At 34.2% G+C, this 17,698-nt stretch overlaps 3 protein-coding genes across 3 annotated transcripts in view; all 3 read right to left on the reverse strand.

Annotated features, from left to right (window-relative positions):
• Positions 1 to 498: 498 nt before the first annotated feature.
• On the reverse strand, positions 499 to 8,335 carry LOC107727210 (retinol dehydrogenase 12). The gene is made up of 7 exons (XM_016537002.1): positions 8,062 to 8,335; positions 6,122 to 6,237; positions 5,172 to 5,327; positions 4,939 to 5,043; positions 2,910 to 3,119; positions 1,223 to 1,415; positions 499 to 1,032 (listed from the first exon to the last, which is right to left on the reverse strand). The coding sequence occupies exons 1-7, from the start codon at positions 8,073 to 8,075 to the stop codon at positions 930 to 932; spliced, it is 897 nt and encodes a 298-aa protein (XP_016392488.1). The 5' UTR covers positions 8,076 to 8,335; the 3' UTR covers positions 499 to 929.
• Positions 8,336 to 9,059: 724 nt separating this feature from the next.
• On the reverse strand, positions 9,060 to 11,579 carry LOC107727205 (retinol dehydrogenase 12-like). Its single transcript, XM_016536997.1, has 7 exons — positions 11,506 to 11,579; positions 10,861 to 10,976; positions 10,502 to 10,657; positions 10,313 to 10,417; positions 9,981 to 10,187; positions 9,415 to 9,601; positions 9,060 to 9,236 (listed from the first exon to the last, which is right to left on the reverse strand). Exons 1-7 carry the CDS (start codon positions 11,577 to 11,579, stop codon positions 9,134 to 9,136), a joined length of 948 nt encoding a protein of 315 aa, XP_016392483.1. The 3' UTR covers positions 9,060 to 9,133.
• A 2,029-nt stretch (positions 11,580 to 13,608) lies between these two features.
• The window catches only part of tnfrsf11a (tumor necrosis factor receptor superfamily, member 11a, NFKB activator), a 17,817-nt gene continuing 13,727 nt past the window's right edge, over positions 13,609 to 17,698 (reverse strand). The window contains exon 10 of the mRNA XM_016537040.1: positions 13,609 to 15,035. Coding sequence (XP_016392526.1) covers positions 14,749 to 15,035 — 287 coding nt within the window. The 3' untranslated portion in view covers positions 13,609 to 14,748. The remainder of the gene's footprint in view (positions 15,036 to 17,698) is intronic.

Raw genomic sequence — 17,698 nt, forward strand, 5'->3', positions numbered from 1 at the left:
CCCTGGGGGGGGGGGGGGTTGAACTTCAGCCTCGGGTTCGCGCCTCCATTAAAGACAGCAAGCCAAGTTCGTTTACCATTAACCATCAAGAACAGATGGGCAGGCGAACTCGTGAATCATAGTTTTACGTTCGCTCGCTAAATACAATGTTTCCCGGTGAACACAAAAGGTTTGTGAGCGAACACAAAATCATTAAAATATTTTTTTCATGATCATCTCATATTTTAGCTATCGTCCATTTACTATTGAGCCCCCAAAACTTTTGCGTTCTCTCGTGAAATCACATTATATAGTTCACAAAGTATAGTTTTTCTCCCACATCATTCCAACTGTTTTCGGAGTAAATGCAAAGTTTCTCAGGGGAACGCAAAGTTTCACGGGGAAACGCAGCATTTTTGTGAGATAGCGCAAAATCATAGAAATTTTCGTCCCATTTAATTTTATTTACCATCACCTTTCTCGGGGGAATGCAATACTTTTGTGAGAGAAAGCGAAAACGCATTAAAATACATTTTTTCCTTACATCTACTTGTTTTTTTCATCACCATGTCTCCTTGGGGGCTCCATACTTTTATATGCTAGCATGAAGGCAAACATCCTGTGAAAATAAGCTTCAGATTAGCAGTTCTGCTTAGTTCATTAACTGTGAATATTACAGCAGCTCATCGGCAAAAAGAAACAAATGCAAATAAAAGATAAAAGATTTAATAGACTAAAATACATTTGAATTCATAGCAGTTCTTATGTCTACTGAAATTATAACAGAATAGCCAAGGATAAGAATATTAAAAAGAGTATTCAATGTACAATATAAAACATAGTGCATTCATTCAGGCATTGTATGAACACTACAGTTTCCATTATCTATGACATTAGTCCGAAAGCTTTTATTCTGCTTTTATAACAGTGTCACTGAGAGGATTGCTCCATCAGTCCCAAGTAATGCCAAGCATCTGACAGCTGAGCTCCCAGAGTTTCTGAGCCATTTCATCATCTAAAGCTTCGCTTGAACACTGTGCTGGAGCACAGTCGCTGGAAACAAAGCAGATTCTCAGGCTTATGGATGGCACTGTCTTAATGAGCATTAATATGACTAGAATCATTTCTATATTGCATGTTTAACACATTTTATAATCTTAAAAAAGTTAAATGGTGGACATCTTGTGTGCATATCGGGAGAGTAAACTGGACTAAGAATTCTATTAAAATAATTGTTCTGTACCTGTAATATCCTCCACTCTCATTGTCCAGCTTGGGCTCCACAGCGCAGTAGATGGTGGTCTGGGCCCCCTGAATAGTGGTCTTGGTGAAAGGGCTGAAGACCTTGAATGCTATCTGCACAGGCTTGCTGAGGTTCCTAAACAGCTCTGACTGCACCACACCAGGATGGAGGGAGTACACAGTCACACCACTGCCTACAAACACAACCATCACCATATTTTTCTGTCAGAGCTTGCAGATGACACACAAGCGAACAAATGATTAAAACAGTTATAATAAGTATTTTCTTCTTTTGTACTGCCATGATTAGTAACAGAATTGTTTTAATAGAAATAAGTCTGTTCATTTAAATTCGAACTTTCATTAGTTTACATTGGAATTTCCCTTGTAAAAAGTGTTGTAGTGGTACAATGGTAAGTGATGCTGACAAATATTATAATAATTAATGTACCATGGTTTTAACATGCTAAACTACATTAAATAATAGATGTTCAAAAACATGATATTGCCACGGTGTATAATCTAGAAAGACACGGTACCTTTTCAAAGAAAAAATAATGGCCATATTAATGGTATTTTTAGAATTTTTTTTTTTGTATAACAAGCTGTTTTTGCTTCACTAAATAGAAACAACAGATTCATTTATTTAGGAATCAAACTACAGAGTGCATGTGTTTTTTAGTATCATATTTGATATAATCAGGCTTTTATGACTCATATTGTATGATATAGGAGAATATGGAACTCATAATCTGGGAGGAAAAAACATCTTAAATGTTATTCAGAGGCCCAAACTGAGCAATATGCAAATCAAATGTAAATCATGTATGTAAATCAGTAAGCTCTTTATAACAGAATAGCAAACTAGTTACATAAAATGCACATAAATATCAGTTGTAGCAGCAAAACATATTAATGCAATGCAATATAATGATAATTGAGAAATAGATGTTCCTTATCAGCCTGATGTGTCAAATTCGATATTTTTAAAAAAAGAAAAAAATATATATGTATGTGCAAGTAAACCTAAGTAGCTTCACTTGTTTTAAGTTTTTTTTTTTTTTGTATCATATTTGATGCATCAGGTTTTTATGACTCATATTGTATGATACAGGAGAAAATGGAGCTCATACTCTGGGAGAAAAAGTACAAACTATCAATCAGATGGCAGAAGGCATGTAGCAGATTCAAACAGATTCAAACAGTATTATTTTGTTATATTCTTTACTATGATGCTATTAGAGAATTACGTTTTTTACTAGAATTACTGGTGTAGATATGAATTTCATGCGCAATGTCTGCGGTGTGACCCCTCTGTGGCCCTTCTGAACAGATCACAGTGTCATCTGTTATTTGATTTTGAGTTTGAATTGTCACATGAATGACAACCAGTGACAAGCACAGAAAACAGGACATTCTCCACATGCTTAGGACAGTCCTGCATCCTAAAGGAAACCGTCTGAGACAAATACAAAGATCAGTTGTGACCACCTCTGCCCTGTGTCCCGGCTTTGATTGTGCTTATGTAGTCTGACAGGGGAAAAGATTGCATTTAATGTCACGTTGTACTCTCATGAATACCAAATCAAGCAGAGTTCAGGAGAGAGAAGACAAACACGATATTAGTTTGTGTTCTTAAGGGTCATGTTTAGTCTGACATGGATAACCTTGCTTTGAAGGTCACATACCCTGCAGTCTTTTAGCCAAGGAGCGTGTGCAGAGGATGTTAGCTAGTTTGCTCTGGCCGTAAGCCCTCCGTGGAGAGTAACCCTTCTCACTGTTTATGTCATCCAGATGGATGCTGCCCCACGTATGGGCCACAGAAGCCACGTTGATGATCCTGGAGGGGGCTGATTTCTTTAAGAGGTCAAGCAGAAGGTAGGTGAGCAGAAAATGACCTGTTGGTGGATTGGAGAAGATAAAAATAGTCAGGGGGTGTTTGTCCTTTCATTGTCTCTTATGTCCTGTTGATGCCCCTGTGCCTTGTCTGTTACTCAATAAATGCATGGAAGTGGATGTATGTGGAAAGGATGTATACTATACGTGAGTGTTTAGGTTCCAACAGGAAGTCAAATCCTGCTGATAAAATGATTAAACAGCATGCGCTGTCTATTTAGAGGGTCACTAGTCTGAGACCTCCTGTGTGAAACAAGGTTGCCTTATACATAGGATTAGTTTATAAACAAACACAATTTGTGCTTAATTTGTCACTTTTTTGGATCAAACTACTTTACTGGTTTACTGGCCAGACCAGGTATTGATTAGATACAGGAAATCTAATTTTACTGAGAGTCTTAATTCTTCTTGGGTCATAATTAGTGTTTAAAACAAAATGCTGATAAACTAGTTAATAATAACTTGAAATAGTTTTTTTATTTGTAAAATTGCCTCGGTTTTGGATGTTAAAATAGAAATAGACATTTGGATGCAGTATGTGCAGATATGCACACTTACACTACCTTTCAAGATTTTAGAGTCAGTCATTTTTTAATTAAATAAATTAATACTTTTATTCAGCATGGATTCATTAAATTGATCAAAATTAATAGTTAAGACAATTAAAGGTGTTCATTAAAGAATCCTGAAAAAAAATCTATCACACAGTTTCCACAAAAATATTAAACAGCAGTTGCATGGTATATATACATATACATACATATACATACATATATACAGTGGGTACGGAAAGTATTCAGACCCCCTTAAATTTCAAATATTTTGCAACTGTAATTCAACATTGATTATAATAAGAAATATTTCTTGACACTAAGACTGGAGTAATGGCTGCTGAAAATTCGGCTTTGTCATTTCAGGAATAAATTACATTTTTAAATATATTCAATTAGCAAACATTTACTTTAAATTGTAATAATATTTCACAATATTACTGTTTTTACTGTATTTTTAAATCAAATAAATGCAGCCTTGGTAAGACTTCTTTCAAAAACACCCAAAAAATATTACTAATGCAATTATAGTTCATGGTCATGGTCAAACTCCCTGAAATACATCTTTATTTGACCCTCTAACTCTAGCACTTTCTATTCTATTTTAATTCTACTTGATCTATTTATCTTCTTTTTTTATTTAAAAAAAAAACACTAGCTTTCTATTTTTTCTATTCTATCTACTTGTTTTTTCTTTGTGTGTGTGAGTGTGTATATGTGTGAGTGTATATATGTGTGTGTATAATATATATGTCAGGGTTCTGGACTGTCTGTGTGTGTTTTGCTCCCCGTGACCCAGTTTCTCCTCGTGTTAATTGCGTTCATTTGATTTTGATTCCATGCACCTGTGTTCCCCTGATTGCCCTGTGTTTATTAGCCCCAGTCTGTGTAGTCGTCCTTTGTCGGTTCTACTCGTTGGATGTTGTGTAATTCCCCTGTGTTTATTGGATTAAAGATTGTTTATGTACTCCACGTCTCATTGTTCCTCGTTCCGCGCTCCTCCCAGCACAGATCGTGACTATATATATATATATATATATATATATATATATATACACACACATACATACCTTGCTACACTGCGTTAGGCTAACCGAGACTTGTTATTTGCACATATATTGTTGCTCTTTTGTTAGTTTTGACTGCTTTTATTGTCCTCATTTGTAAGTCGCTTTGGATAAAAGCGTCTGCTAAATGACTAAATGTAAATGTAAATAGTGTATGCATGTAAACACATTCTTTTATATTGTAAAATATAAAGTAACATTACCTAAATGGTTAACACCAAACTGCATCTCAAAGCCATCTGCAGTTTTTGAATATGGGCACATCATGATTCCAGCATTGTTGATAAGGATGTTGACTTGCTTTTCCTCTAAAACACAAAAAGAAAAATGTATAAAGGCCCATTAATAAATTTATATTATATAATATTCTACTAATACTAGTATTTCAAAATTGTATAGATATAGTATGTGTTTAAATCAAATAATCAAAACATACCCTTGTTTAAGAGTTCTGCAAAAGCTCTGATGGATTTGGTATCTGATAAATCAAGTTTGTTCGCCACAATGTTTTGGTTTCCAGAATCCTCTATTAATTCTTTTCTGGCTGCTTCTGCTTTTTCCAGATCTCGACAGGCCATAATGACTCGAGCCCCTGAGGACATCATCACATAGAGAAGCTGATATTGATGTGCAAACAGTCATGGAAGATTTCACACGAGACAGAGCAGATATCCATCATGGATCTGAAATAACTGTGTTTACATTCTCCAGCAAATGTCCTTGCTCTGAAATGTCCTTGCATAATAATTAATTTGGTGCTAAACTAGGATGTAAGGCTGATGAGCTAACACAATAGCTGTTTGCCTGGTAATTACTGTGCAGAACGTCTATTATACTATTCAGAGCAATTTGGCTGGCAAGCGTCAGAGTTTCTTTGTTGGAATTCAGCGGGTCCATGTGGGAAAGTGTACAGTTTTACATCTCTTTGGCAGATAGTATTGTAATCCTGTCGTTTATTTATCAGCATGCATTCAAAGCTTCCAAGACCCTGTCGGTCTTATAAGATGAATTATTTGTTGTTTTGATTGCATAACATTTGACATTGGGACAATGGGTATGATTTACCCTTGCATTTATTATTTTCATCCCAGATTATGATGATTTTATGCCATATTAAAAAGAACAAACTACAATAAATATGCATCCCAGATAAAGCTATCAGCTGCAACAATAGTGCCAATATGATGTGATAGACTGCGCTAACCTCTCTATACCCTCTTCTAATTAGAGTGGCATCACACATGGCATGGTTTTTTCCCGTAACAGGTTGGCAGTTGCTGCTATTCACAGCATGTGCAGTAAACGGAACAAATCAGATCATTCAGAGTGTTTTTTTTCTTTTAAGGTCAAGACCGTGTTGAGACGTAACATGTCCTGAGAACTTACCTCTTTTTGCAAGGTCTCTCGCTGTCTCTTTGCCAATGCCTGTATTAGCTCCTGTGATTATGACTGTTTTGTCATCAAGACGTACAGAAGAGCTCCACTGACCACAGAAGACATTTCTGGAATTGATTACAGAGCAAGGTAACACTTTAGAATAATGGCCCGTTGTTAACAAGTAACTATGCAGGAAGTAATAGGTAGTACTACATTAACACTTAACTTAATACTATTAACTAATAGAGAAGCAAGATTAACTAAGCAGTAAGTAGTAGCAAATTTCAGAGCAAATGTTTATACAATGTAATGAACACATTTTTGGTGGATTGTGAAGTAGTACAGGAGAGCGGGGCTAGTTGTCACACATGGAAGCTCGTTTCTGACACGAGCCTTTTGCTCGCATTTCAGAATTTATAGCTTTTTCCTTTTTTCCTCAGAATTGTGTTAACTCAAGATTTTTTTCTTGCAATTCCGAGTTTTCATCTCACAATTCTACGGAGCCCCTAAAGGGACATGGTGGCGGAAAAAAATCTGATTGAGTGAAAAAATTTGGGGTGGGAGGAAAAAATATTTGTCAGATATTTGCCGTTCACTCGCAAAACTTTTGCGTTCTCTTGCAAAGATATTTTGCGTTCCCTTTGCGAGAGAACGCAAAAGTTTTGCGAGGGAACGCAAAATATCTTTGCGAGAGAACGCAAAAGTTTTGCGAGGGAACGCAAAATATCTTTGCGAGAGAACGCAAAAGGGAACGCAAATATCTTTTGCGAGCGAGAGAACGCAAAAAAAAAAATTCCTCCCACCCCGAATTTTTTTCCACCACCATGTCCCTTTAGGGGCTCCGTACAATTCGGAGTTGTTGCGGGTTTTTTTTTTTTCCCCAACATTTTTTTTATCCAACTCTTTCTTGCAAAGCATTATAAGTATTATAAATGTACAATATATGCTCAAAAACACTGCCCCAAAATCTCGCCCAAACCCTTCATTAAAAGTTTCCATTTCTCCGTAAACTGACTCATTTGGAGTTTTAAACTGTATATTAATCTTTTCCATCACGTAAATGTCCCTCACTGTCCGTGACCATTCCTCAAGCTTTAAAGCAACAGTATGTGCATTTTTTTAAACCTTGAAATAGGCCTATCACTTTCAAAATCATTCTGTTGGTACCCTGACTTCTAATAAGGTGAATGGCTTCTCTTTCCCACGCTCTCCTCCCCAAACATGTGTTCTGAATATGTAAGTTTGGTGAGCGGTAAAAGGGTGTATTGCGTTACTGCAGCTACAAACGCAATAGTACAGCTATACATTGTAATTATGTCAATGAATTTTTTTAAAGATGCACAATGTACAGTTGATTTACATACAGTCTACAAAAAGTACTGTGCATTTTCATTGTTATTGCTCAGGAATGAAGATGCAATTAAGTCAACCCAATTGTGAGGCACATTGTCACACTATTTTATTGTAAGTTTCTCAAATTAGACTGCTAGTTAAAAGCTTTTATTATTAATTCACGAAACAGCATAAATATAAAAAGTACGATTCAAACACACCACATTGTTGTGACCAATAAGTAATGCAGCCTACTTAATAAATTGTATAGGCTACATCTAAAATTTTATTCAGTTTAAGAGGGTTTTGGAAGTTGTTTAACCAACATACAAACTCACTGTCAAAACACATTTATGTAATTACTCAAAACCTGAGATACAGCCCTTATGACTACTTCCCCATGTGACAATTAGCCCCATTCTCCCATATTTAATTATTAGATCAGCCTGTATTATCCAAAATTTGATAGTATATGTATAGTAGAGAGTGAGCATTTTAGCATATTTTCAAAACAATATGAAAAAAATATGAAGACTTTGATAAAGAAAAGAAAAGAAAAGAAACGAAAAAGTTGTGTTAATTGCAGTAGACTCATTCATGACACCAGCATTGCTTACCTTATTGAGTGCATTGTGGCCGGTTTCCCTCAGCAGACAATAGTGCTCTACTCTAGCGTCCTGTGTAATTTATGAATGAGATATTACTATGCGATCCGGATCCAAGCCCCTCCCGTCCAGAGCTCTGTCTTCCGGCCAATGAAACGCGTCTGACTTCAATATGAACAACGTGATGCGCTCGCATGAATGTGCTCGCTGTGATGGCTTTGAACTCCAAGGAAGGAAGCTTTGTTCAATTGAATCTCTTTTGCAAGGTTGGACATTCCGTTACACGTCACCAGAACACACAATACAATCACGTCACCCCACTTAAAAACAAGCCAAATTGTGCAAAAGCAGTGACCGCGCGTGTCCACTAGATGTCCTCGTTGCGTCAGTCTGATGTTTCTCTACGAACACAATAAACACTAATAGTCTTACTCAAGAGATGTAATATCGTTTAAATTTAGATACTTTATTAAGAGACTGTAAATCGTTCAGTGAACGATCACAATTTAACCACTTTTTTCTATCTGTCTACTCTTTTGTGCACCTACACTGTCTAATTACACTACTTCCTTACTAACCCTTACGAAAATTAACCATGTTTTAACTACAAAAAAACAAGGTTACTAGAGCTAAACCATGCTAACCACAAATTAACCATGGTAGTTTAACCATGGTGTTTGTAGTAAAACTGTGGTTAAATGTTAATCAATGCGCCAGCATGGTTACTACTTTTACTACAATAAAAACATGGTTAATTTTCGTAAAGGAATGGTACACTAGTACAATACCCTTCACTCCATTCCCAGACGTTTCTGCCTCATTAACACGACTGTATTTTACTGTATTATTAAGCTTTCATATTTACTTCTGCCAGTGTTTAGTAGGCTAGTCTTGTTAAATGCTTAGCTCTGCTGACCTTATTTCGTTTTCAAATGACAATAAACTCATTTTGACCTTTTTCCCCAAGGAAATAGATTATGCAGAAGTTACACAGTATGTTCCAGAAATCACAGTAGGATAACCTTCAAAGTATCTCTGAGTCAATACAAACAGCAAGAATATAATTTTGAAAAGTCATAAAATCTCATTTCCAGCGAATTCCCAGCAGGTGGCAGCTGACAGCCCACAGTCTGCTAGCAGTGTTGTCGTCATTAGCGGCCCTGGAGCATGGAGCCATGGCACAGTTACTGTGAGAAATCATGAGAGGAAATATTTATTAAGCATTCCAGCAGTTAATTTGCTTGCTGTCAAATTTAGCATCACTAGTGCAAAATAAAAAACATGTGAACAATGCTGCTTATAGGAACGATGGCCACTATTATTTCATGAGCACGACTAGCATCAGCCATAGTAGTTAGTAGTAACCTGTAGTAGGCTCCAGTGGGCAGGTCAGGGGTGAGGGCACAGTACAGGGTGGTATATGCGCCCTCCTCAGGGGGTTTTATCAGGAAACCAAATGTCTTCACAAAGAACTGCAGAGACTTATTCAAATGCCTAATGATGTCTGTCTTCACTAGGCCTGGATCCACAGCATAAACACTCACTCCCATCTCTGCCACAGAAAGACAGTTAGAGAAATCAAACGCTAACCTTGCTTTATTTTCAAAAGAATGCACTTATTGCCTTAATGAAGAATGTTTGTGGCTAAAACATGTGACATTCAAGTTAGGATATCATACTGATGCAATGCATTATATGGAAGGTTTGAAACATGATAGTTCACCCAAAAATGAAAATGTAGTCACCATTTAGCTATTTATTCACACTTGTGTGGTTTTTCATACACTGAAAATGAATGAGAGCCATTGTCAGCTTGGACGCTAGTTGTTTTTTTTCACAGATTAAACACTGAAGTTTGCTAAATCGTCATACATACATCCCAGAATCAGATTTTTGGATCACATTTTGAATGTTTTATGCCTTGCTCTTACCTTCCGCTCTCGGGGCGAGCTCTCGCGTGAAAAGTATGTTGGCCAGTTTGCTCTGTACGTAGGCCTTCACGGGATGATAGCTTTTCTCACTGTTCAGGTCCTCAAAGTGGATCTTTCCCATGTGGTGGGCCAATGAGACATTAATCACTCTGGAAGGAGCTGAATGCTTCAACAGATCCATAAGGAGGAACGTAAGAAAGAAATGTCCTGAAGAAGAAAAGGAGTCATTCATCACATGTCAAGTGTGAACAATCTCCATTGCTTCTAAACAACAAATAATGACTCTTTATAGTCTTTGAAAGAATGAGAACCACTAGTGCACTTCATCAAACCTAAATGATTGACTCCGAACTGTGTCTCAAAACCGTCTGCTGTTGTTGAATATGGGCACATTGCCACGCCAGCATTGTTAATCAGCAAATGAAGAGACTTTTCAGCTAAAATAAAATCAATCATTTTAAGATCAGATCAGAATTGAATGTGTGATGTATATAGAAAAATGTTCTTCATCCATAACTCACTGTTGTAAATCAGTTCAGCAAAATCACAGATGGATCTGGTGTCTGCCAGGTCCAGTTTCCGAACCACCACGTTTGCATTCTCCACATCTCTGCTTATGTCACCAGCCGCCTGTTCGGCCTTCAGCAGGTCTCTGCAGGCCAGGATCACTCGTGCACCTTGGGATTATTGACAAGTTTTGTTCCATTAGTTGAAAAACTGGTACATTCTTCTGAGCAATTTCAGGAAAACCTTATTCTGGTTTGGATAGGTCTATCAGTCAGATCTAATATATTTCATCTGTTTTCATCTGTGGCTCTATGAAAAGAAGGCTCGATGTGTTATTTCCACAGTCAGTGTCGATTTGGCCGCAGTACCCCACCCCGCATTGCCAGATCCTTGACTGTTTCTTTCCCAATCCCGGTGTTTGCTCCAGTCACTATAGCAGTTTTTCCATCTAAACGAATATCAGATGACCAGCTTTTGGTGAAAAGCCCTCTGAAAAGAGTTTATTTATTAAATTTTTAATAGCAAGGTGTGTGATAAAAAAGAAAACAGAAAAAAAAAATTCTATAAATTTTAATAGCATCATTTCTGACATAAAGAATTGACTGCACTATGCATATTAAAATAGAACATGTTATTACATGTTAATTTTCATGTTATATGTATAGTTTTAATAATGTCTTTAATACTACAACTACTTCTACTACTACTACTAATAATAATAATATATGATAAATTATGGTGGAAAGATCTCCAAAAAGTTTGTATGTATGTATTTAACATTTTAATAGCATAATTTCTGTCAAAAAAGATTCAAACAGTGCTGAAATGATACTTTTGAAAGACAGACTTCAGATTATCATCATATACACTATGCAAATAGACAATAAAAGATGTTAATTTGTTAACTGTAATGTTATATGAATAATTTTAATAATTTCTTTACTACTACTACCTACTACCAATAATAATAAATGACATAGTTAATAACAAGATACTGAGGAAATGAAAAGCACCTTACCTTAAGACATTAATTTTCCCAACAGTCTTATTACATGTCAACCAGCAAGAAGGGTCTTCTCCAAAGCTACTCATGATACTGAGTGTCATAATAAATGCTCAAATGTCATTTGTACTTGAATAAGGAGGACAGAAAATCCCCTTTCCTTTCCTGAGGTCAGAACAAATTGATCGTATTTTGCATGCAAAATTTTCTTTATATTCTGCATGTATCTGAAAGGCCATGCTGCTAAATAAAGCTGTGTATGTGACCTGCTGGTTACACTCACTGAAGATATTCCAGGAAACTCTTGTGCTAAATGATCCCCACCGGCAAAATGATTCACTTGATTTTGAAGGATTTTCCTTCCTATAACACTAAATCAATAGCCGTATTTTTGTCAAAGACACTGCTGTTTTATTTCACATAAACATCCTTAGGCAACCACAGTTGATTTGAGTGAACCTTAAAATGGCCAAAAACTACACACCGATGCCAGTGAGTGCTGTTCGATCTTAAATGGTGGGAAACTCGGTTCAGTTTTTCATCTTCAAAAATCAGGTAATTTCCAGCCAAGCCAGAGGAGCACCTGTGTCCAAACCTGGGGTTCTCCCGTCACCCGATAGCTCATGATCTGTTTGGACAGGACTGAGTCTGTGACATGTTAGGATCACTGATACCTCAACAGTGACCAAGGGAATATGGAATGATCCATCGCTGTTTTTCAGTGGTCTTCCCCCAGATTCCCAATTCTCTAGATAAGAACGGTCATATTCAATTAGTCAATGTGGAATCAGTGGATGCTTAATGAATGAAAATATATTGATCTTTAAAATTTTGGGTCAATAAGTTTTTGTTCATTCTTATATTTAAGGATTCATTAAATGTATTAAAAGTGACAATAAAGACATTTAGAATGTTACAATAGATTTCAGCTGCCTGGTATATATTCAAATATTATTAAATAAATGCTGCTCTTTTGACCTTTGTAAGAAACCTGAAAAAATGTATCACGGTTTATAATATATATATACTGTATATATACATTGAGAATAAAAAATATTTCTTGAGCACCAAATCAGGATATTACAATGATTTCTGAAGGATCAAGTTAAAAAAAATAATTAATAAAATAAATTAATTAATTTAAAAATCTGACCGACCCCAAACTTTTAATTTTTAAAGTTAAATTTTAAAACTTTTTAAAGTTAATTTTAGTTGTAATTTTAATGAAGTTATTTTTTATTTATTTATTAAACATCATATCATAATGTCTGACATAAATAAATAAATATGTGGGTGTAAAAATATGTAATAATATTATTATAATAAATGATCAATATAAATGATAAATGATACATATTTTTGATGAAACTCCTCTGAAAAGAGTTTGTTTGGTTAACATTTTTAATAGCATCATTTCTGACAAATAATTAAATCATATATTAAAAAGAAAGAGTTCATTTTAATGTTATATATCATGTATAGTTTATAGTTTATATATAGTTAGAATACTACTGCTACTATTAATAATAACTTAAAATAGAAACATTATTATTTGTGAAAAGTCTTCTGAAAAGTGTTTGATTGTTTGTTTAACATTTTTAATTGCATAATTTCTGATAAAAATGAGTTAAACAGTGCTGAAATAATAGACAGACTTTGAATAGTAATATATGAAGAATATCACAAATAAAGAATGAAATATCTTAATAAACAAATACATGTTTCTAACCATCCATACATATACTGATGCCTAAATTAACTATTTAATTTACATGTATATTTAATTCACATGTATTTACATATGTATCTTTCTAGATATATTCATTATGAACGGTACAACTTACAAATGAATTATAAAACCTGCAAACTGTATAGACAAACTAATTTGAATTGAACATTAATAATGGGTAGAAAAATATTTTTCAAATAATATTTATAACATTGCAATGGCAAATAAATTAATTTTGAAAGCAACATTTTGTCTTTAAAATGTCAGGCTTACTATTTTTTCTATAAATAGATATGCCTTTATATTTAATCTAATCATCATTTTGGCAAAAGTTTAATAACCCTTACTCTTCTTACAGAAGCGTTCCACTAGATGGCGCGACACTTCAACAGTCATTGCTAGTCACGAGTTACCAAATGTGCCTGAGGCTCTCTGAGCAGAACCACATTAAAACCAGTCAGAACTTCCTGTTTTGGCAGACAGAACTCGACAACACTTATCCAGTGTTCGTTTCTGTTGCCATCCCAGACTCATGATTATTCCAATCACAGCTAAACATCCAGCAGCCTTCGGTGGAATTCTCACCTCACGCGGCTCCTGAGTATATGTTTGCATTGAGCTCGCGACAGCTGCTAGCCATTCACCGCTATTTATAAAGGCTTTATGTCAACATTGGTTTTGCTCGAATACAGAGGTTTTGCCGCACATGTGCTTAGTGATGCACAATCAATAAACACTGCTTATCACTAAACCAAATACCTTTCTCATACCATCACTCTCATTTAAGGGAAAGCAATTGTTTCATACAAACAAGCTTTATTTACAGTAAGTTAATGGGTGGAGAAAATCACTACTCGTGTATCAGAACATCGATTTTCAATCACTATTTATATAATAATGTTCGTGATTACGCTCTGCTCCAGTCAGACTGACTTGTCGGGTTAGCGGCACAAAACCAGCACGATAAATAACCAAAAAATGATTAACATTTACAAATTATGTTTTAAAAAAAATATTTAACACCACAAATCAACATCCCCATTTCTCATTTCCATGTTACTAACTTTTCACCATCATCCAAAAACGGTTCTCGACATGAGGTACGATGTGCTTGCAAAGGGACAACGAAAAACATGGTGCTTTTGTTGTGGTGGATGTGTTTGTGCTTTATCTGGCTGTTTTCATCGTCTTTGGCCTGAGTTTGGCTTCTTGTCGCACCAAGCCGCTCTTTATTTGGCTCCTCAACATAGAGATTCTCTGAAAATGAGACATTCTGGGGTCAATGTTCTTGACTTTTACTGTCATCCGATCTATTAGAGTGAGATCCTGTCAAAGCTGACTGACAAAAATCAACAAGATGTACCTAATTTATATGATATAAATACATAGGTCAACAAATGCATAGCATTTTTCATGAAATAGCACTCTAGTTGCTATACAGGCTGTTGTACGCCCATTATTAATCAATAGTTATCATTTAAAAAGGAGGCAAAGTCAATTCCAGTCTAGTAGGAAATGTTTGCAGCTTTTTATTTCTGCCAGGACCAGTCGTTGGTCATTTCCTGCACGGGCAAGTGTTTTTCTAGGTGTCCGTTCCTGCTCTTGGCCTGCGGTGTTGTGGTTATGTTAGATTTGGGCTTGCTTTGAAAACTGTCATCGTTGGATTCTTCCTGAACCGGGCAGCTGAAGGGTTCGTCTGTTCCTCCGCTGCTTCCCAGTGACGTTTGACTGACGTACACCACGATGACCTCACCGCTGAAGTTCATCACCTGCCCGCTGGAGATAAAAGTAGTGTTGTTGTTTCCTGTCACCTGACCTGCCAAAAATAGACAACGCATCAGAACCAGTGTTAGAGGAAAGTGGCATATTTCCATGAACTAAATATTCATTCCTTTCCTGGAGACAAATTAACACCAGTGTTATTTTAGTATCATTTATTTATATATTTACTATTTTTTTAAAGTACTTTTTTTTTGTAATTTTGTTGTGTTTTTGTCATTTTTATTAGTTTTTGTTTTCTTTTAACGTCTATACAGTTTGTATTATTGTATTATTTGTATTTTATTTTTTTTTTTTTATATTTTGTTTTGTGTTTTATTTTAGCTTTTGTTCCCTTTTATTTTTTTATTAAGTTTTATTTTTTAAGTTATTTTAGTCATTTTTATATTTTCCGTCTTCATTTTTAATTTATGTAAAGTTTTGCGAATTTTATTGTGTTTTTGTAATTTTTATTAGCTTTTATTTTTTTAGTATGTAATTATTTTAGTATTTTTTATATTTTCTGTATTCATTTAAATTTGAACGTTTTAGCAATTTTGTTTTGTTTTTGTCATTTTCATTGGATTTTGTTTTTTAATATGTCTATATCGTTTTCATTAAGTTTTACTTTTTAGTTATTTTAGTAATATTTTCTGTTTTCATTTTCATTTTAGTTATAGTAATTTTGTTTTGTGTTTTTGACATTTTTATATGTTTTTGTTTTTTTAATGTCTATACAGTTTGTATTAGGTTTTACTTTTTATTTTAAATCTTTAATATTTTGTTTTGTATTGTAGTACTTCAACTGTAACTTAACAAAAATGAGCAACATTTTAGCAACTAGCTGAAAGAAAATAAAATATAAAGTAAACTTATTTATGTGTGTGTGTGTGTGTGTATATTAGTGCTGTCAAACGATTAATCGCGATTAATTGCATCCAAAATAAAAGTTTTTGTTTACATTATGTATGTATACCGTGTATATTTATCATGTATATATAAATACACACACATGCATATATATATTTAAGAAAAATATGTTACATTTATATATATTTATATAAAAATAAATACATGTAAATATTTTCAAAATATATGCTGTATGTGTGTCTTTATATATACATAATAAATATACACGGTACACACATACAGTATATTATGTAAACAAAAACTTTTATTTTGGATGCAATTAATTGCGATTAATCGTTTGACAGCACTAATATACACACACACACACACACATAAATAAGTTTACTTTATATTTTATTTTCTTTCAGCTAGTTGCTAAAATGTTGCTCATTTTTGTTAAGTTACAGTTGAAGTACTACAATACAAAACAAAATATTAAAGATTTAAAATAAAAAGTAAAACCAATGTAATATTATATGGTTTTAGCCTTAGCTAATAACAACCCTGGAAGACTAACACTAACATTTTAAGGCTGAACATTATGCATATTAATGCAACCAGATGTGTATTTTCCATTCGTACAAGGCAAACTTCTTTGTAGTCTTGCTGAAACACGTGAATACACTACGCTACTACTTTAGATGTTAGTGGTTCACATAAATAGTCTACATTACAAACTGGAAGCTAATAATTCCACGTCAGCACTGAATTGGCAAAAAGCTGTTTTTGTGTCGACCCCTCTTGAGCAACAAAACTGCTTCCTTCCACTTAAAAATTCAACATGAGCAGATTGTATGGTTCCTATTTTTTCTCTGAATATACACACAGACTGTCAATGACTCATGTTTCACACATCTTTTAGTCATTTTGCCGCTGGTCCATAAAGGACCCTACACCCACTCTTTGCGGTGGCTGCCTGCCATATTTTCACAAAAACGACTTACTGGAATGCACATGACCTGAATGTGCTTGTTCTAATTATTACTACAAGACATGACACTTTATTTTAGTGTTCAGGTTACTGTGTATTTACATTTATAAGATATTACTGAAGAACACTAATGAACTACATGTGTAAATATTGTGTAACTCCTCTGCGGAGATGGAATGAATAACAATAGGATGGAATACGAGTAACAAAGACACTGTTAAGTAATGTATTATTGAAATGTAAGGATTTATTTTGTCAATACTTATGATTATAAATTATCTAAATATTAATTATAAATTATTTAAAAGATATGCATTACTGTTCAAAACTTGTTTTTAAAAGAAGTCTGTTATGCTCACCAGTAATACTGTGAAATATTATTGCAATTTAAAATAACTGTTTTCTATTTAAATATATTTTCAAATGCAATTTATTCCTGTGATGGCAAAGCTGAATTTTCAACATCATTACTCCAGTCTTCAGTGTCACATTCAGTCTTCAGAAATCATTCTAATATGCTGATTTGGTGCTTATTATTATTATTATTGAAAACAATTATACTGCTTACTATTTTTGTGGATACATGATTCTTTGATGAATTGAAAGAACAACATTTATTTAAAATACAAATCTTTTGTAACATTTTAATGTCTTTCCTGTCATTTTCAAACAATTCAATGCGTCCTTGCATCCTTTCCCCAATATAAATACAATTATATGTATAATTTATTAATATGTAGAATTTATAGATTATACATAGGTTATATTAGATTACATATATTTGTAATACTTTTATATATTATTTATTTATACATACATACACACACACACACATAAATATATATATATATATATATATATGTGTGTGTGTGTGTGTGTGT

Source organism: Sinocyclocheilus rhinocerous, unplaced genomic scaffold (genome assembly GCF_001515625.1).
Source record: "Sinocyclocheilus rhinocerous isolate Xijiao unplaced genomic scaffold, SAMN03320098_v1.1 scaffold65, whole genome shotgun sequence".
Taxonomy (NCBI): domain Eukaryota; kingdom Metazoa; phylum Chordata; class Actinopteri; order Cypriniformes; family Cyprinidae; genus Sinocyclocheilus; species Sinocyclocheilus rhinocerous.

Excerpts from the sequence above, each read along its gene's own strand:
- LOC107727210 (XM_016537002.1), bottom strand. Across the intron at positions 5,044-5,171 it reads TGCAGAACTCTTAAACAAGG|AGGAAAAGCAAGTCAACATC; the intron begins GTATGTTTTGAT and ends TTTGTGTTTTAG. Across the intron at positions 1,416-2,909 it reads CTTGGCTAAAAGACTGCAGG|GCAGTGGTGTGACTGTGTAC; the intron begins GTATGTGACCTT and ends TTGTGTTTGTAG.
- LOC107727205 (XM_016536997.1), bottom strand. The coding sequence starts at position 11,579 with ATGAGTAGCTTTGGAGAAGACCCTTCTTGCTGGTTGACATGTAATAAG. Across the intron at positions 10,188-10,312 it reads GTTCGGAGTCAATCATTTAG|GACATTTCTTTCTTACGTTC; the intron begins GTTTGATGAAGT and ends TTTCTTCTTCAG. Across the intron at positions 9,237-9,414 it reads CCCACTGGAGCCTACTACAG|TAACTGTGCCATGGCTCCAT; the intron begins GTTACTACTAAC and ends GATTTCTCACAG.